Genomic DNA, 18,700 nt, shown 5'->3' with positions numbered 1-18,700 from the left:
ACGATCGTACCATGCTGCTCGGTGGGCTCGCATTATATGATGAGACAATAAGGTTTTAAATTTGAGTTCCCCCTAAATCTTACGTGTAAAGGAGTGGGGGGTGGGCAATGATTTTTTGGTACATCAAAAGAAGGAAGGGACAAAAGAAGGTGTGCTAATGGGCTATTCTAATTGCAATTCAGGGAGACATGACCTTAATCTTCCACACAGGAGGGAGTGTGAATTTCAAATGGGGTTACCTGAATGGGTGACTCCGCTTGAAATCTACCATATAGCGGGTGTAATGATTTCAACTGGAATAGCCCAATGCGAGAGGGCAGGACCCTGTCTTAATAATAGAGAGCTGGACTCTTAACAAAACTAAAGGGGCTGGCCCTCTATTTATATTAAATTATTATTTATAAATCAATGTATTATTCAAAAGGGCTGGACCCTCTTATAGAGGTATTTAAAATGTATGGTGTGTGTAACACTAAAATGTGTTTATTTTAATAAACAAAGCAATAATCGAGTTCTGTTTCCTTGTTTGTTTCACTAATTTCAGCCAACTTCAGCCAATTTACCTTGAAACAATAGTACCCAGCAAACACAACAATGTTCTTAAAGCATTTATAATACCATAAAAATGTCGGATTATATAAAGGTCATGAATACGTATTTAAACGTAAGGATGAAATATTTTGGGCAGACGTTTTTGCAAAATATTTTGTTAACAGTTAAATAACATTTCAATGTTTTTCATCACGTTTTCAAAAATGTTTCCTGAATGTTATAAAACGTGTTTATATCCTTTATATAACTCGTCATTTAAACCTTTTCTATATTAAAAACGTTGTGTGTTTGCTGTGATCCCCCTTTTTATCCGTATCTTTCCAACTTGTAGTGCAAGAAATAGACGAAATATATAAGGTAGTTTAAATCCGCAACATCATTTCCCAGCGTGCATTATAAGTCTGAATTTTGACATTGGTAGGGTATTCTAAAGTTTAGCCAAAAATGTGTCATTGTACTCATCCAAAATAAGCATAGAAAAAGACACTGATGCACATAACGCAAATGGCGCCCAAATTCAATATCACTTTCTCCCTTTTAGTTTCCTTGATATCAGTCATCGTCAACAGTTGTTCATAACGTTCTTGTTTACTCATTTCTGGAGCATTCTGTCCGCCTGTCCCACAGAACCAATCTAACACTTTGCGACCTCTGGACACTGTGTGTTGCTCTGTGTAGAGAGTAAAATAAAAAATAAAGTTTAAATAGCAATAGAAAAGTCTCAACATCAGAAACATAACTCGGCAATAGCAGAGCATGTACCAGCCCCAAATCACTTAATTGGGTGGGAGGTGGCTCAGATCATGATAGACCAAGAAGGAGGCAATCTGGTAGGGAGCAATATATCATGAACAAAGATGAGGGGGCTTACAAACTAGACAAGATCTGCGTTCAACTCATACGCAACCAGGAAGTTTGGAAACGTCATCAAGATCAAACAGTGTTGCTGTTTCATCAAACATCTAGAAACTCCACAACAGAGTGATCAAGATTCCTGATTACAATTGAAATATTTCTGAGTAGGCCTAAGTACCAGAATACTTCCTTCCTTCCTTCCTTCCTTCCTTCCTTCCTTCCTTAAAGTGCTGACTTCTGCAAGTGAAGAACTACGCACTGCGGTTGCGAGCGCGCTCCAATAGATGAGACGCAGCCCAAAATATAAGTGCAAATTGTATTTACAGTGGAGAGTGCTGGAAGAAAAATAACTGTGAAGGAGGCTGACTACATCATCACCCCCATTGCCGACTTGGTGAAGGCATCCAGCATGTCCAGTGATGGAAAACTTGGACCTGAAAAAGAACCTGTTCTACTTTAATGAACTATGAACGATCCTGATGAATTTGTTTCAAGAGTATTATACAAAAGTCCCAGCAAACACAAAACGTTTTTGACATCATTCGCAAAAGGTTATAAAAGATTATCAGAAAACGTTGAAATACCGGTTAATATAAAGGACATAATTATATAGGGCATAAGACGTTTTCATAACATTAAAAAACATTTGTTATTACCTACTGCAAATATTTTAACAAAATATTTGGCAAAAAAATGTTTGTAAAAAATTGTTTTCAACAACATTTCAAAAAACATTTTAAAATATTGTCGTAGTGTGTTTTCATACAAAACATTGACGTCAGAAGACTCAACGCATCTATAAGGTGAATGAAAACGCGCTTACTATCCTATTTTTGTATTCTATGGGGGATTAAAAGTCATAATTATGACTTCAATTTACATTGACCTATTTTGCTCTGTTACCATGGTTACCTAAGTATCGAAACATCCAAAATGGCGCAATCATATCCTTATTTGAAATGTTTTATCAAAACAATGTGTTACATAAGAAATCAAGAGGGGCACCTTACCGTGTTCATGATCCTTTGTCTTGTTTTCTTCCGTTTCTTCATCGACATACGACATCGATAGATCATCACGTGATCTCTTCAGATGTCGCGTGAACCAGGTTAGGCGAATGAGCTACAAAATTCAGGCAAATACTCAAATTAGGTCTCCCGTGTTTGGGCGAGATACGATACACATCAGAGCGATGAAACAAAACAAAATTACAATAATAAAAAGAACAAGTGTGTTGTAAAGAGCCTTACAGGATAGCTGCATTGTGCATCAATGAGTGGGCCGGGCTGGGGTGTAGCCAACCAGAGGAGAGCCCCCCCCACACACACACACACCGATTTTTCTTCACAGAGAAATGTAACGTTAATGTGAGTGAATCCCGAAGATGAAAACGAAGAGCAGAAGTCCACATCTGCAATAGCTACCAGGCAGTGGCGTAGTGTGAGTCATCTCGAGGGGTGGAGATGGGTCTATGAATGGGGGAACCGGGCCTGATGGGGGGGGGGGCACCAGGGCCGGATTTACCTTTCTGGGGGCCCTGGGCCGAAATTTGGAGGCCCCCAACTCACCGTGAGGAAGGCATGTGCGCTTAAGTGGCCAAGTTCTGGTTTAGGTATAGATTGATGGTGTCGACGGGAGCATTATGATTTAAAGAGAGGGATTTAGCTAGGACATTTGCGCGTGAAGCGCGCGAAATTATTCCCAAATTCAGACTATTTTAGCCCAAAATAAAGATAAATGTTGCTATATAAGTGGCCAGTGCGCGCGAAGCGCGCTAAAATTTGCAATTTTACCCTATTTGGGCCCAAATCATGATGTTTTGGGGCTAAAAAGGAAGATGCACAGGGCAATTTTGGGGGCCCAAAAAATGTGGGGGCCCTGGGCACGGGCCCATCTGTCCCAATGGAAAATCCGGCCCTGGGGGGCACAAGCCGTTATTCGGATTTTCCTGTGGGATTTTCTAAATTTTCAATCCCGTACGACGTTACGCCACTGCTGCCAGATTCGTACAAAATACACATGATATAGAATAGAGAAATCGCCAAATGTCTGTAGGGCTGCTATTGCAGAAAAAACTTACATATTTGTTGCCTAGAGGCGCTGTAACCAGGCTAACAATGACTGTCACAATAAGTGTCAAGCCAAACAGCATAATACCAAAGTAGAGGTAATGAACACTTAGAAGCTTCTGTACTGCTATAGGTCTTGTGTCATTATCACCACAATATGGTGCAGGATAGACGAAGTCCAGAATCATCCGAATTGCACCTGCTAGCAGACCAACCATAAGCCCCGCGAAAGCTCCCTAAAATAATACATGGAGAAGTGAACAAATTACACATGTTACATGGCAATTCCATTTGAAATTCATACACCCTATATGGAAGACGTGACCTTAATCTCCCATATAGGGAGTGTAGATATCAAATGAAGTCATCCATTCAGGCAACCTCATTTGAAATTCACACGCCCTGTATGAAAGATCAAGGTCATTTCTTCTAAAGAGTGCGAGAGATCGGCATGATGTGGTTACGATCCAGCATCCCTGTTTTTTGATAATCCATATATGGAATGCAGATGAATGCAGATATATTCTGTCATATCACTATAGATTAATAAACACATAGATTGGAATGTTCCATTCCTGTGCCCACTAAGCGTACTTGAATTCAGCTGACACCGGTACAGCGTGCGCGTTCGGACCCGGCGACATCCCTCATCTGAGCGTACACGGGGCGCTCAAATTGACAGTGCTTATTTGCAAACTTCCTTTTGCGCTCGCTTGTAGCTCGCTAACGCACCATCAATTATCTTCGACCATAGACAACATGCATACCTTCCTCGGTAGCTCTCGGTATGCATCACTACTTATACGGCTAATTGCCTCCAAAGAAGGTCACTCTCTGGAAAGCTGGACTGATGGACAAGGTCCAGTGATGTATAAGCGATTGCCAATGTGGGTCACATGTCCCTTGACGGTATGAAAATCTAATCAACTGGTCATCGCCGAGACATGGAAATAAAAGTTTGTGCACTAAAGCTGTTAACATGGTTAACCCTCTCCAGACGGGTGTCGATTGCAGACGACTGCAGGCGACTCATGGAGGAATCTTTATAAACTAATTTCCGAAGATTTCCGATCAGCCGCTGAAAAGATCTATGGCCGCGAGTGGTAGCATTTTGCAATATTTATAGCGAGTAAAAAATTTTTGTCCTGACGTCCTGGCCTATAGTTTTGCTGATTCCGAAAAAGTTTGCGCATTGGTTTAGGCATTATGATACAAAGACATAAATAGAGCAAAATACACTACCACGCTTGACTTGACTTGACTTGATGGATACGCAAGTAACTGAGAGTGTCTTCACTCTCGGCGAGTCAGTGACGTTGTGCGTTGTCAGTTGTGGCAACTTTTCCGCGCTTGCTATGTGGCATATCAACCTTGTAACTCTCTTATACCAAATGGTTTGGTGGCATAGAGACAAATAAAACTTGTAAACTTGTAAACCTAGTGCGTATGTACGCAAGTTGTTTGCTCGCAATTTGAAGATGCACCCAATGAAATGCGTATTGATGTAACTGAAAAAAAATTAATACTTAATGACATAATAATTATATTATAGTTACATTTTCGTTGGTCCTATGGTACGTGACAGCCAGGATGAATACAGCACATATCGGCGGCGATAGATAGCTGGTAATAGATTGAATATAATCAAACAGACGGCCTCCCTGTGCTGCTTGAATAATAGGAATCCACAGTATACTGATGCCAACCATTATTAGCACGAAGATCCTAGAAAGAAAATGGATATGGCAAGTGAGATAGCAGGAGCTATATTTGTTTCACTTTATATTTATACATTTATCTTATGACTGAAACGTACTAACCATCGTTTAAAAAAAGTTAGGTCAGTACATTTAGTTAATTGCTCAAACCAGGAAAGGGAATAAGTTACAGTATCAATCGCAATAACAAACATATTTTGAATGCCCTCATTTTTCATTTGATTAAAAGAAGGATAGCAATATATGCAAATAATTATTTAGGATACGATATAAAGATTCATCGGTACCTATCATCGGGGCACCGATAGCGCCATGGGACCAAATTAGACGGGGTGCCTTCCTAGCTTTCTCTAAATTTGGCCGGTGAAATTATATTGTAATATTAAATATTTAGAGTATTGTCAGATTGTCTTGTCAGATATTGTGCAAAATGCAGGTGTACATTTGTAGTAAATTTGTGGCCTTGGAGGAGAGAAAACAACTAATTGTGGGAGATTCCCGCAGATTCAAACAGCATGTGACCGGTTCGCAATATTTTTTCCGTAGTTAACATTTGAATAGGACAAACTTATAATACATAATGTATAGTGTTACATGTATTATGAAGCTAGATTCCACCAAAGTGCCATTATTATTATTTCTTCTTACTTAATTTTAATTTATTAGATTTAAAATTCTACCAAGGATTTACAGGGGTTCGAACCAACAACCTATGGATCCATACTAGTCAAAATAATTCACGACGGGACCGGCATCTATAAAGCACCACGTTCAGTTAGGCCCTATAGCGCTATCGGTGCCCCGATATATGTAACGATGGTTCTTTCTAATCATGGGCCATCAATACGTATCGCTCATTTGCATAGTGTTATCCTTTCTTATTCAAATAAAAACCAGTAGCACTTTTCAATTCAGCATCGACGTGGTTAGGTAATTCCCTTTGTTACCGGATCACGCTATTTTGGTGTGCCTTCGAGTGCCATATACTTTGTGTGATGATCGTGGTTCATTACGCAAGCGCGTGATCTCGTTGACATATGGTAACATAATACGTAACTTCGCTGGCGAATTATCACTAATTATGCTCAGTACCGTTTAATAACCCTGTGTGTAATAACTGTGTGTTGCTCTGTGTAGACAACATATTTCATGCATTACAATTTTCTTTAAAACTCAAAATTCACATTGTACATTTTCATGAGTACAAACAGACCTAGTATTTGGCTCAGTGGTTCTTGAGACAGAAACTATTTCAAAACTTTGACCATTTACATGATTTATGTTTAAGCCTGTGGGCTAACACGCAAGGCCAAAATACTTACCTACCGACCACCATCAACTCTGTTTCGGTCGCATGTTTCCTTATACGTGGGTATATGTCAATGGTGAAGATCGTACTACTGCTGTTAAAAATTGACGTTAAAGAACTCATGAGTGCAGCTAGCATTACTGCTAACATGAGACCACGAAGACCTGTCGGAGAAAATGACAGAATGAAGGTCAGAATTTCGGCGATAATCTGATAATCGATTATCGCAAATATTCTTCTGGACAGATTGGGATGAATCAAAGTCGCAAACTTTTGTAATTTACACAGAAGTTGATTTGCAAGAATCAATGATTCCCGGAAATTTAATCTGCAAGAATCAAGATTGATTGATAAAATTCAATTCTGACCCTGGATAGAGGTATTTGGATAAGGGGGAGGGGGTCCACACAAATGACCAAACAGGTATGCTCCCCCGGCCTGTACATGTATTTAGACCAGGCAGCGCCGAAAGACCCCTGACTTTTATCAAAACAAGTTTTGAAAGACCCTTGGATTTGTCTAATTTCAGCTTTCCCCCTTTAATTGCTCATTCCTCACATTTCTGGAGTTTCCAGACGAATTGCAACTATAATAACATGATATTAGGCTCCACGTTTAGAAAGAATCATAGATACCTATCGGGATAGCGGCATATAATATAACCTTCTAGGTATGAACCCAAATTCGATCTTTCGATTGACCATCGATGCTTTGTCGATACTTATTATTAATATTTTATGAAATTATTAACTACTAGTATTATTAATTTAATCTTTGTATGCAAGTATTGTCAAATACAATTATTTTAACATTAATTTTGATTAGTTGATAGGTAATACCAAGCATCGAAGCATCATCGCCGCTAGATCCTAAGACCCAACACATTTGGATGCAGTGCCTTAGAAAAGGTGATTCTTTATCGTTACTCACCAATTGGCATAATATTCAGAACTAAGTTAGGAAATGCAAGATTAGAGCAACCAGTGGAGCTACCACACACGGCTTGACAGGCTTCAGGGGATGCACAGGCAACCTCATCAGGGAATAATACTCGGCTGACCATCCCGGGGAATACGATGATGAACATGGGCAATATTTTCAGGAGTGCGGCGAAGATACAACCTCCCTTTGCGTGAGCTAAAGATTTGGCTGCCAAAGTTCTTTGTACGATAACCTATAAATAGAATATGTGTGGATTAGAGCAAGAAGGCCCGCAATAGCGGCCCTGTATACATTTGGCAATTTCTACATTTCTATTTTGTACACATATGACACCTGGCAGCTATTGCAGATGGGGTTTTTCTTGCACGAGCCCCTAGAAATATCAGGTTAATATAATGTACATATGTATATACATAAAAATTCAAAGAACAGACCTTCCAGTTACTCTGAGTTTCATGCCTAAAAGGCAATCGTCAGACGACACGATGAAATGCTTTGGGTGGACTACCATCATAAAACAATACCTGGAAGCGGCACTAGAAATTAGCATGAGGCCGCATTCATATGTAAATAGCGTATTGTTATTTAAATTTGTGCCCAGACGTATTGAGGGCGACAGTCATGTTATCCAGACAGAGAATGTCTTGATGCGCCATGCTGAGTGAATGTGTATAAATCCCCTTTCTGTATAGGTAATAAGCTAGTATATTTCGTGTTCCAGTTTGTTGTAACAAAAAAATAAGTATTATATTAAATATATTAAGTGTATAAACTTTGAAATTGACGTGAATTTGAAGTGCAGAGCTCCAAATCTAGCTAAATCGTGTCGTGTGAAATTATGCTGTGTGACCCCCTCTGCGTGGTAGAATTATATTCATAAAAAGTTGAATTTAACATATAATATGGGCAGCCAACCACGATTTATCAGCATTTAAAAGATATATTAATTAACAAAGATAAATAATCAATAATACAAATGACAATTTAACTTGTAAACAAGTCTGAAATCTTAAAATGTTGCCACGTGATTTCCCGAACACATGATATGTCAACATGTGACCATTATTCTGATTTACCTTAAGTATTTGGAGTATGGTGCACGGCTTGCAGGCAACTGTGTATTTCTTTACCTCCGTATAAAATCAATAATTCATGCTGGGAGCCAAGTAACATTCTGTCTGCTTAGTGCAGATTGGTATTTTATTTTACTTGAGAGCATAATAGAAATACATAAAGACGAATAAGGCGCCACGATGGAAAGCTATGGAAGGTCAGGTCGGGTATCAAAGGTTATTTTAACTTCAAATACTACTTGTGTTTCACACCTTGCCTCTGTCACGTATTTCCTTCATATTATTGACCTCAAGTCCTAATTTTGACTTTGCTATTGCAAAATGTCATTTCATATCAAATTAGTAGACTTTCTTTGAAAAAAACATATCACTGGTGCCTGATGGGAATACCCGTCCGCCATTTCATTAAACTGGATCGTTTTCGCCTAGTTTGTGCCCAGATGTATTGGGGGCGTGCTATACTCTCTTGAACAGGCAAAGTTCGCAAAACTAACAACGTTGTTATTTGCCAATATCAATTAACATGATCCAAGGGGTCGAACATGAATTATTCATAACGGATCGATAACTGGCCTCACTTTCTAGCTAGTAAACCAGCGGAATTTTTCATAGGTTTTGCGTTGCTAATAGAACAACCGTGAAGTTAGTGTCACCCCCTTGCTACCATCTCTTAGGAATGTGAAAGAATATACATTCCATGGTGTCAACACAGCCAAAGTCTATTCAGAGTCAGTCTATCTATCGGAGATAGTCAGAAAGTGCTCAACTGCAAAACAGGAGCGTAATAACAACATTTTACTCAAGTTAGACTATCTTTTGAATAAAATGCTCAATCCCAAAAGGGAGAGCGTATAAAAATTCAAAGAACAGACCTTCCAGAATAGGTAGTCGTTACTCTGAGTTTCATGCCTATAAGGCAATCGTCAGACGACACGATGAAATGCTTTGTCTTTCTTTCTTTCTTTGGGTTTAATGGCGCCTTCAGCTACTATGGCTATTTGCGCCAGTTACATAATCTCCAGCATCCAGTACCTTCAAACAAAATCATAACAAAAAACAAGCTAGCACATGGAGCTAGTGAGTTAGGATTTATACAAATTACAGCATTGTCTTCACACGATGAAATGCTTTGGGTGGACTACCATCTCTTAGGAATGTGAAAGAATATACATTCCATGGTGTCAACACAGCCAAAGTCTATTCAGAGTCAGTCTATCTATCGGAGATAGTCAGAAAGTGCTCAACTGCAAAACAGGAGCGTAATAACAACATTTTACTCAAGTTAGACTATCTTTTGAATAAAGTGCTCAATCCCAAAAGGGAGAGCGTATAAAAAATCATATAATAATAATAATGTATATACATATACATTATTAATGTAATTGACATCTTATGTTGACATTATTGTCAAAATATAAAAACTGCATTCAATATCACTCATGCTACATGCAAGCATTAGCAGCCGATTAGGGTGGATGCGGAAAAAGGACTCTCTCTTTCTCTCTCTTTTTTTCTTTTTTTGCAAAAGGTTGCCCCCACACAAAAATTAGTGTGAAAAGTTGAAAAAGTCCCCGTCGAATAAGAATAAGAGTTTGTGTGCCCAGCTACGCGCCTGCAGCAAAAACAGAATAGATAATGACCGGCCAACAGCAGATCCTTGTGGAACGCCCAGTCAGGGGCATACAAAGGAAGACGATTAGAGCACTAGTTTATTCGCCCAACACGAGTATTTTGTACATTTGATTCACAGGGCCAGGATTACAGGGCCAACATTCAGCATCCCCATACCTGATCAGTACACCAATACCAAATGGATGAGATCGATATACCAAACACCATCCCTGGCCACGGTAAATCAGACGTCTTAGGATCTCTGAATATGTTGAAAGCATCCTCTCTTGGGTAACCGCATCCAGTGGTCGGATCCTTCAGTGTTTGGTTCGACACGGCTTGGAAGTACTTCACGTGCAGCTCGTTGTATGGGACCTCCTGGAAACCTTCAAATTAGGTTATTCCATTTAAATTCACACTATAAGTTATTCCAGATTTTGGAAATATCTTCCACAAGGAAGTATGAATTAATTACAAATGAAATGGACACATTAGGCATCAGCTCCATTTGAATTCCATCCTCTGGGAAAGATTCAATCTGAATCTTCCACAGAGGGAGGATGAATTTCAAATAAAGTTGTGTGCTAATTCCATTTTAAAAATTTACTGTAGAAGATATCGCAAAAATCTTCCACAGCCCAAATGGAACAGCCCATTATGCCACACCGTGAGAGGTGTTAACAATATTGAACAGGTTGATTCGCGCTATTTATCTCCCGGCCCGGAGACGCGCGTGAAGTTTAAGCTCAGCTATAACACGTATATAAAGGTTAATATGCTTTAGACCACAATGTTAGCACATACTACAGTCATGGACAAAAGTTTGGAATATTTTATTTTGGTATCAAATGCAGTTTTTAATCATATTAGGAACAGGTTTATTGTTCTGGAGTAGTGCTCAGTTGAATTTAATTGAAAGGTACAAAATGTCCTTTGATGTTTCCATCACACAGTTTGTCAATTAAACAAAGAATTACCCGAGGAAGCGAATTACAATGAAAGGATCACACAATTGCAACACTTTTTTGGCGGTCTCTTTGTATCACAAAATGAGATTAAAGACACTAGCAAACTTTATTGTTTAAACAAACACTTAAACTCTCACTGTGACATGTTCAGATAAGTCTCATGCTTGAGAAAACCCAACTCAATATTTGGCGTGTCCACCCCTTGCCAGCTCAAGGTCACGTACGCGACGTGGCATTCTCTCGACCAGGTTTGCCAAGGTTCCTTGTGGAAATATCTCGCCAGAAGGCAATAAGGACGTGTTTAAGTTCCTGCATGGTGATTGGTTGTTGTTCATGTTACGTATAGCCTGCGGGATACTTCTACCCATAAGGTCTCTATAGAGTACATATCCAGACTCAAAGCCGGTCAGTCCAGGTGTTCTCCATTCTCATTTTCAAGGAATTCCCTCACGTGTCGGGCTCTGTCTTCGGACCTTGAATCGGCCATATTGCCTGTAGATGATGGTCCGGGCCTCGTCACTGAAGATCACAATACGCCAGTGGCCTACTGTCAAATCCCTGTGTCTCTGTGACCAACGCATGCGCGCATGCCGATGTCTTTGCAGAAGTACCGGATTTCTTATTGGTCATCTTGCGCGAAAACCTGCGCTAACCAATATTGTTCACAAGTTTCCTGGTAACAGGCACGTTTATGGACCTCAGCCATTCTGTTCGTAGCTGAGATGCAGGTTTGTGCGCCCATTGCGGCAAAGTCTCGAGAGAGATTGATCTTTCGTGGCGGTTGTCTGTCGGGGCCGACCTGGCCTTGGTCTAGGTGTAGTAGTTCCGGTCTCTCGACTTATCTTCAAAATTTTAGAAACTGCACCTTGTGTAATTCCTAAAGCGGCACCAATGTCCTTCTATTTGTAGCCGCATACGTAAGTCAATGACGCGGGCGTATAAATATGCGCTCAACTCGAACCCCATGATCAGAAAAAGCTGGTTTCTTCAGACGATAATGCAAAAGCCAATGTAACCTTATGACTCATATCCCTGAAATAACTGCGAAAAGAATGGCCGATGGCTCATTGGTGAGGTATAAGAAGCCATTGTGTTACATTACGTAATGTGTGATATGGAATGGTACCTAAGACCTTGCCAGACATCCGTGATCCATTTTGCATGGCTGACGGGTCATTACTGGTAAGAAATCTGCACTGAAAAACAAAGCTAGATGTAAAAAAATAAAAATATTCCAAACTTTTGTCCATGACTGTACTATACTAACAAAGGTGCACACAGTTGAACTTGGATGATTTTTACGTTTTCCGAAAGAACAAATCGCTGAATGGGCTTTTAAAATTCGCATCATAATACTGTTACGTCATTATCTTTTAATTATGCATACCTTAAAATATAAAGATAAAGCTAAAGAATAATGCTGACCACTTACTCAAAACCATTAACACAAATGCACCGATTAACATGATCACCGTTTGAAGAGTATCCGTATAAATAACAGCAGCCAAACCACCTAAAACAATGACAAATTATTACATGGATATAAATGGAGGAGATATTTTACTGGTCGATCACGATAGGATTTCGGTTCTATAAAACTTAGAAACTTTTCTGACGACCGTTTTGATCATGTTTGAGCCCTCTCTAGCTAGCTAACTAGCTAGTATTTGATTCAACAAGCTACTTGTGGGGGGTCCAACCTTCATGTTATTATTTTGTGTAAGTGATTCCTAACCCTAAAGCCTGTTCACAACCCTAATCCTAACCCTCAAACCAATCAATGGCAGTACCTTAGTGTTTCAAGCCTATAAGCCTGCATGCATGATTGCCTGCTGAATTCGACTACCTGCTTCGACCGGAGATTCAACCCATGCAGTCCTATTGTGTGGCTGTGTCAACGTGCCTAAGACTGAAATCCTATCTTATTCGACCAGTAATGAAATAAGTATTATTCATAAGCACAAAACAAAAGCATTTCAGCAAGACAAGAGGTAGGCCTAATAGCATACAGAGGGCGAGCAATTATGCTATTCCTGTTGAAATCCATACACCACCATGGTACACATGACCTTAATCTCCTACATAAGGGGTGTAGATTTCAAATGGACTCACTCATTCAGGAAACCCCGTTTGAAATTCACACACCTCGTATTAGTCATGTCTTCCGTATAATAGGGCCGGGTGTATGGACCAACCTTTTTCTGTTTTAATTGTGAGGGTTCTCTCTAGACCCTCCCTCGGGTCCATGGAGAACGACTGGTAATGTAGATTACATAGCATTAAAAATCAACCCAATACTCGGGTCCATGGAGAACGACTGGTAATGTAGATTACATAGCATTAAAAATCAACCCAATACATGGACCCTCCCAGTCTGTAAGCAATTTGACTTCCAGTTCCCACAAAATGCTGGGAGTTCACTTTTACGGATTTGGAGTCACGCAATCTTTCTATATACCACGTCCATGTTTTCACTACATTAACGTTTGTGTAAGCGACTAAACAACGATATTGTATCCGACCAATCAACGCAGCTTGGCAGCGCGGGGATATTTGAAAAGGCTTCCCTAGTTAAATAATGTGCAAACATTTGCAAACCGCACGCGATAATATACGAAATATGGACAATAGGCCTAAGTCCTAGTCGAGTGGTTGCCTTTTATTATTGCGCGTACCATGGGTCTATCAGACGCGTGCCACTTTAAGGAGCTCAATACCTCTCAGTTGTTGACAAGTGTCCCATCCGATCTTGCGTCACATCCCGCGGCATAGCTTTGTGCTACCATATTTGAATTGAAACTGGGGCGGGGCTTTCGTAATTGACATCAGAATCACCGTGCTTCGTTGAACGAATATTTGGAAGTGAGATCTCTAACAGATTGGACCAGTCTCGGAATCAGCGCTCAATGGACTTTCGCGTTCACTTATAATACGAGTATATTTCTATATTGCTGCATGGTTGACTGTGGTGGGTGTAATTAGTGGCGTCGATTTGTGGATGAAGAGGAATGGGTTTTTGGCATTGAAGAAAATAAGGGGGGGAGTTGGCATTTTTTTTTCATAGGGCATTACGTAATTATTTATTGTTATTAGCGCTCAATGGACTTTCGCGTTCACTTATAATACGAGTATATTTCTATATTGCTGCATGGTTGACTGTGGTGGGTGTAATTAGTGGCGTCGATTTGTGGATGAAGAGGAATGGGTTTTTGGCATTGAAGAAAATAAGGGGGGGGGGAGTTGGCATTTTTTTTCATAGGGCACTACGTAATTATTTATTGTTACATTATCCAGAGATGGAACCGAACCGAGACTGGGGGCCAGTCTAGGTTCTCTCATGAGGATACTTTAGAACCCTTTTTGGAACCTTTTATGGGAAAACCAGAAAAAGGGCCGCGCTTTTTCTCTGTTTTTCTTCATTGTAGCCTTATCTTTCCACCTTTAGTAAGTAAACTAAAAACTGCAGCGTTCTTTTTAATATTAGGGCCTATACATATTGTGATTCCTGAGTTAAGAGCCAATAATAATTATATCAAACTAAAGTTTTGGATGTTTTCTCCCTCCCGATAAAAACCATACCATTGGGGAACATAATACCCCTTAATCACATCAAGCCTTGGGGTCTTTTTTATCGAACCACAGGCGGTGGAAGTGGGGACGGGAGGGGCACGTCCCCTGAATTTTTTCAGGGGCGGAACCCTAAAATATTCTAAAAGAAGAAAAAATAAAGCTATAATTGCCCTGGGCATCTTACTCTTTAGCCCGAACACACAGTGTTTTGGACCAAATTAGGGCAAAATTACATACTTTTGAGCGCTAAAACGCGCATTGACCAACCAAATAGCAAAATTCACCTTCATTTTGTGCTAAACTAGTCTGAAATGGAATTGTTTTCGCGCGCTTCGCTGTCAAATGTTCCAGTAATACTGGTCCAAATATTATGCTCGCCCCTAAATTTTAATGCTTCCGTCGCCACTGACCCGTACCATTCATCTTGTGTGCCAGCTTAACTTCAATATTTCAGTGCAAATACCGCTTGTTAACCCCTTACCTGCTACGGTGTATATTGCTGTTATGGCCAAAAGGGCGACTATGGCCACGTATAAATTCCAGCCCAGGGCTAATTCAATAAAAAGAGCACCTGAATATATATCAACCTGTCAAAAGGAAAAAGAAGTGATTCAAAAGTTCAATTTACAAGATGCCGTCCGGTGGCCAGCTTGGATGCAAATTACAAGAGTTGCCCAAATTTGCGATTTCAAAAGAAAGCCCAAGAAACTTTGGTAAAGTTGTAAAAACTTTGGCAATTTACCTTAAGTTATGCAAATTTGGACTTTTGGTATAGTATGTGTAAGGGATAAGGGACCGTTCACAAACACTTGTAAGGGGGGGCTGATGCAAAAAGGGGGGGCCCTGAAATTTTTTGACCCTCGTAAGGGGGGCCTTAAAAAATGACCACGATTTTTCCTGGGAATATGCTTTTCTATGGGGTTGACCGATAATTTTCATGTCGAAAAAGGGGGCCTTGAAATTTTCGAGGTCTGTAAAGGGGGGGGGCGAAAAATTTTCGCGAAAATTTTTTTGCATCAGGCCCCCCCTTACAAGTGTTTGTGAACGGTCCCTAAATGGGTTAAAATTTCTTGGGAAATTGGTATATGGATGGGTCCACTTTCAAATTCTCAGCAGCACATCCCTACCCAAACCAAACTATATTTTGTCAACAGTTGAAAAACATCATGAACATTCTGTTAGAATATTTTGCATCACGTTTTCAAAAACGTTTTATGAATGTTATGGAAACGTTTTTATACCCTTTTATAACCTGATATTTTTAAATATCGGGTTAAAAACGTTTAAAAACATTTTCTGTAAAACGTTATGGTTGTTTGCTGGGAACCTTACCAATGCTTACAAAATTATCGTTCTTATGATACTTACGGATATTTTTGTGAGGACAGACAGAACGAGTGCCAAGCAAGCCAAATAGACACGTACTCGCTGACCACCAAATCGCTTACGCAGATATTCAGGCATAGTATAAACCTGTGCATGCAAAATATGAAATATCGCTCCGAAAATCATTCAATGGTTGCTTCTACTTTCTTCTTCCTCTTATTCGTCTTTTTCTTCTTCCTCGTCCTCTTGTATTCCTTGTTATTCATTTTCTTCTTCTTCTTTATCTCCTTCTTTCTCTATTTTCCCTCCTCTTCGTCTTCTCTGTTCTTCCTTTTCTTTCTACTCCTTCTTCTTCCTCGACTTCCTCTTTCTCCTTTTTCGTTTCTTCTTCTTCTTCGTCTTCTTCTTCTCTCTTACCTTCCTTTTCCTCTTCGTCTACTTTCTTCTTCCCTTCCTCTCCCCCTCGCCTTATTTCTTCCCTTTTATTCTTCTCCAGCCCCTCCTCATTCATGTTATTACTTGGTATTTTTCACACTCCTCTACCTCCCCTCTTTTCTTCTTACTCCTCCTCCCCATTAGGTTCTTTTATTCCTCTTATACCTTTTTCTCCGCCATCTCCCACTCCTTCTCCTTATTCCTCTTCTACTCCACCTTCTCCTTTTGCCTGTTCCTCATTCTACCAATTATCTTCATACAATATGTTAAAAAGACAGACGATATTCGCTGATAACCTCCTCATTTTTACTTAACTAATTTGCTTCTTCCATACTCACCCCAGCGGACATGTAAATCGGAATAAACACCCACCCCAAAAGCAACAGTATAAACATGGCCTGAAAGAAAGGAAACAGTTTTTTAGCCAATGAGGTAGAGCGCTTTTTGTTGCGTTCGGGAAAGCTCGCTACATCATTGGTCAAAAGCCAATCGCTCGTCACTGAGCGATGGAGTATAAAATAAGATGCAATACTAGACATGCAAGACTATAGACGAATCCATCCAACGAGCCAAGTCTGATGGTCAGGATTTGGTCGGCCATTATTGGGTCCCCGGTGCACCAAGCTGGTGTTGTGACTGCCCAACTGGGTGGATTAAAGCCGCTTAAAAATCGATGTTATATTGTATTGTGTTGTAAACTTTCATCATTCTTTTGTCTAAGTGTAACACGGGTGATGGAATGCAGTTTAAATTCCCGCCAAGGAGACATCATTTCACATTTTAGGTAAGATATACTCAGCGGGGACCCAGCCATGGCTGCCAATGAGGTGTAGGAATGCATGAAATTGGATTTGTCTGTAGGGTTTGGCGTTAAAATTCTGTCATTTGATTAGTTAGTTGTAATAAAATCCGTCTGGATGTTAATTGGAATTATATGACCCCTACGAAATCGCGCACTGTGATTTGTTGAAACGCATCACGTGAAAGACCAATAATTAACATTACAATTTACCGTTTCGTAATGGGCCCGAAACCCTAAATCATCATTGCAATATTAAAGTATTTTCAATTCGCACATCTTCACTGTGTTTCGATGATACGTCATTAAGGAGTCCGCAATCACAAAGGCAAAGGGATCATTCCTAAAATGTCTTTTGAGATGTTCATAACGAGGATGAGAAACTAAAAACGACCACTGTATATGCCGAATAATGAATACATTGTTGTTCTGGGCGTAATGCGTAAAATCTAAGGCACTATGTTTCATTAGTTTGGTCCCATAGCGCGATCGATGCCCGATAGGTGCCAATAGCTCTAATTCCTATCACAGCCGAAACATTTATATGGTGGTATCAGTTTTTATTCAAATAAAATACGATAGCACTGAAGTTACGCTCGATACAATTTATTACATTTCCAGGGTACGATAGAAGGGCCATCGGTTCCTCTTGGAGGACCGACAGCGCTACGATATATCGATATGATAAAACGGGTCATCGGTACATATCGGGGCACCGATAGCGCTACGATATATCGATATGATAAAACGGGTCATCGGTACATATCGGGGCACCGATAGCGCTACGATATATCGATATGATACAACGGGTCATCGGTACCTATCGGTGCACCGACAGCGCTACGATATATCGATATGACAAAACGGGTCATCGGTACCTATCGGGCCACCGATAACGCTACGATATATCGATATGATAAAACGGTTCATCGGTACATATCGGGGCACCAACAGCGCTACGATATATCGATATGATAAAACGGGTCATCGGTACCTATCGGTGCACCGACAGCGCTACGATATATCGATATGATAAAACGGGTCATCGGTACATATCTACTACTGATCATCATGATAACTAACGTACTTACATTGAATTCAAATGATCCCACAGCGAGTCCAGACGCTGCACCTGTTCCTGCTAGTCCTATAAAATGTCCACTACCAATATTACTGGAGAACAGAGACGCTCCTATGGGAAGCCATATCATGTTCTTACCCGCTAAGAAGTATCCTTTTAAAGTACTTCTGCTGGATTGGAAAGATGCCTGTTAATTCAGAGAAATAGGTAAAATTACCTGACTTTAAACCAAATTTGACAATATTATACCAACTTTGATGAATTTTCTGTTGATTTTTGGAAAAAAGTTGGAACTTTTGCTAAAATAAAACCCTGATCTAAACTTAAATGGCTGAAATTGTACCCCGAATCTGCCGCACATTCCGTACCACCATTTCCACTACATTTATTTA

The 18,700-nt window shown here is 40.0% G+C and overlaps 1 protein-coding gene across 1 annotated transcript; it reads right to left on the bottom strand.

Moving 5' to 3' along the window:
• Positions 1 to 587: 587 nt before the first annotated feature.
• LOC140146843 (sodium/glucose cotransporter 4-like) lies at positions 588 to 18,453 on the bottom strand. The gene is made up of 12 exons (XM_072168727.1): positions 18,319 to 18,453; positions 16,767 to 16,826; positions 16,036 to 16,140; positions 15,149 to 15,254; positions 12,530 to 12,610; positions 10,307 to 10,515; positions 7,434 to 7,677; positions 6,517 to 6,667; positions 5,033 to 5,201; positions 3,488 to 3,712; positions 2,418 to 2,529; positions 588 to 1,222 (listed from the first exon to the last, which is right to left on the bottom strand). The coding sequence occupies exons 1-12, from the start codon at positions 18,436 to 18,438 to the stop codon at positions 1,011 to 1,013; spliced, it is 1,794 nt and encodes a 597-aa protein (XP_072024828.1). The 5' UTR covers positions 18,439 to 18,453; the 3' UTR covers positions 588 to 1,010.
• Between the last annotated feature and the right edge of the window lie 247 nt (positions 18,454 to 18,700).

Source organism: Amphiura filiformis, chromosome 2 (assembly GCF_039555335.1).
Source record: "Amphiura filiformis chromosome 2, Afil_fr2py, whole genome shotgun sequence".
NCBI lineage: Eukaryota > Metazoa > Echinodermata > Ophiuroidea > Amphilepidida > Amphiuridae > Amphiura > Amphiura filiformis.
This window is presented reverse-complemented; position numbering and strand designations above follow the sequence as displayed.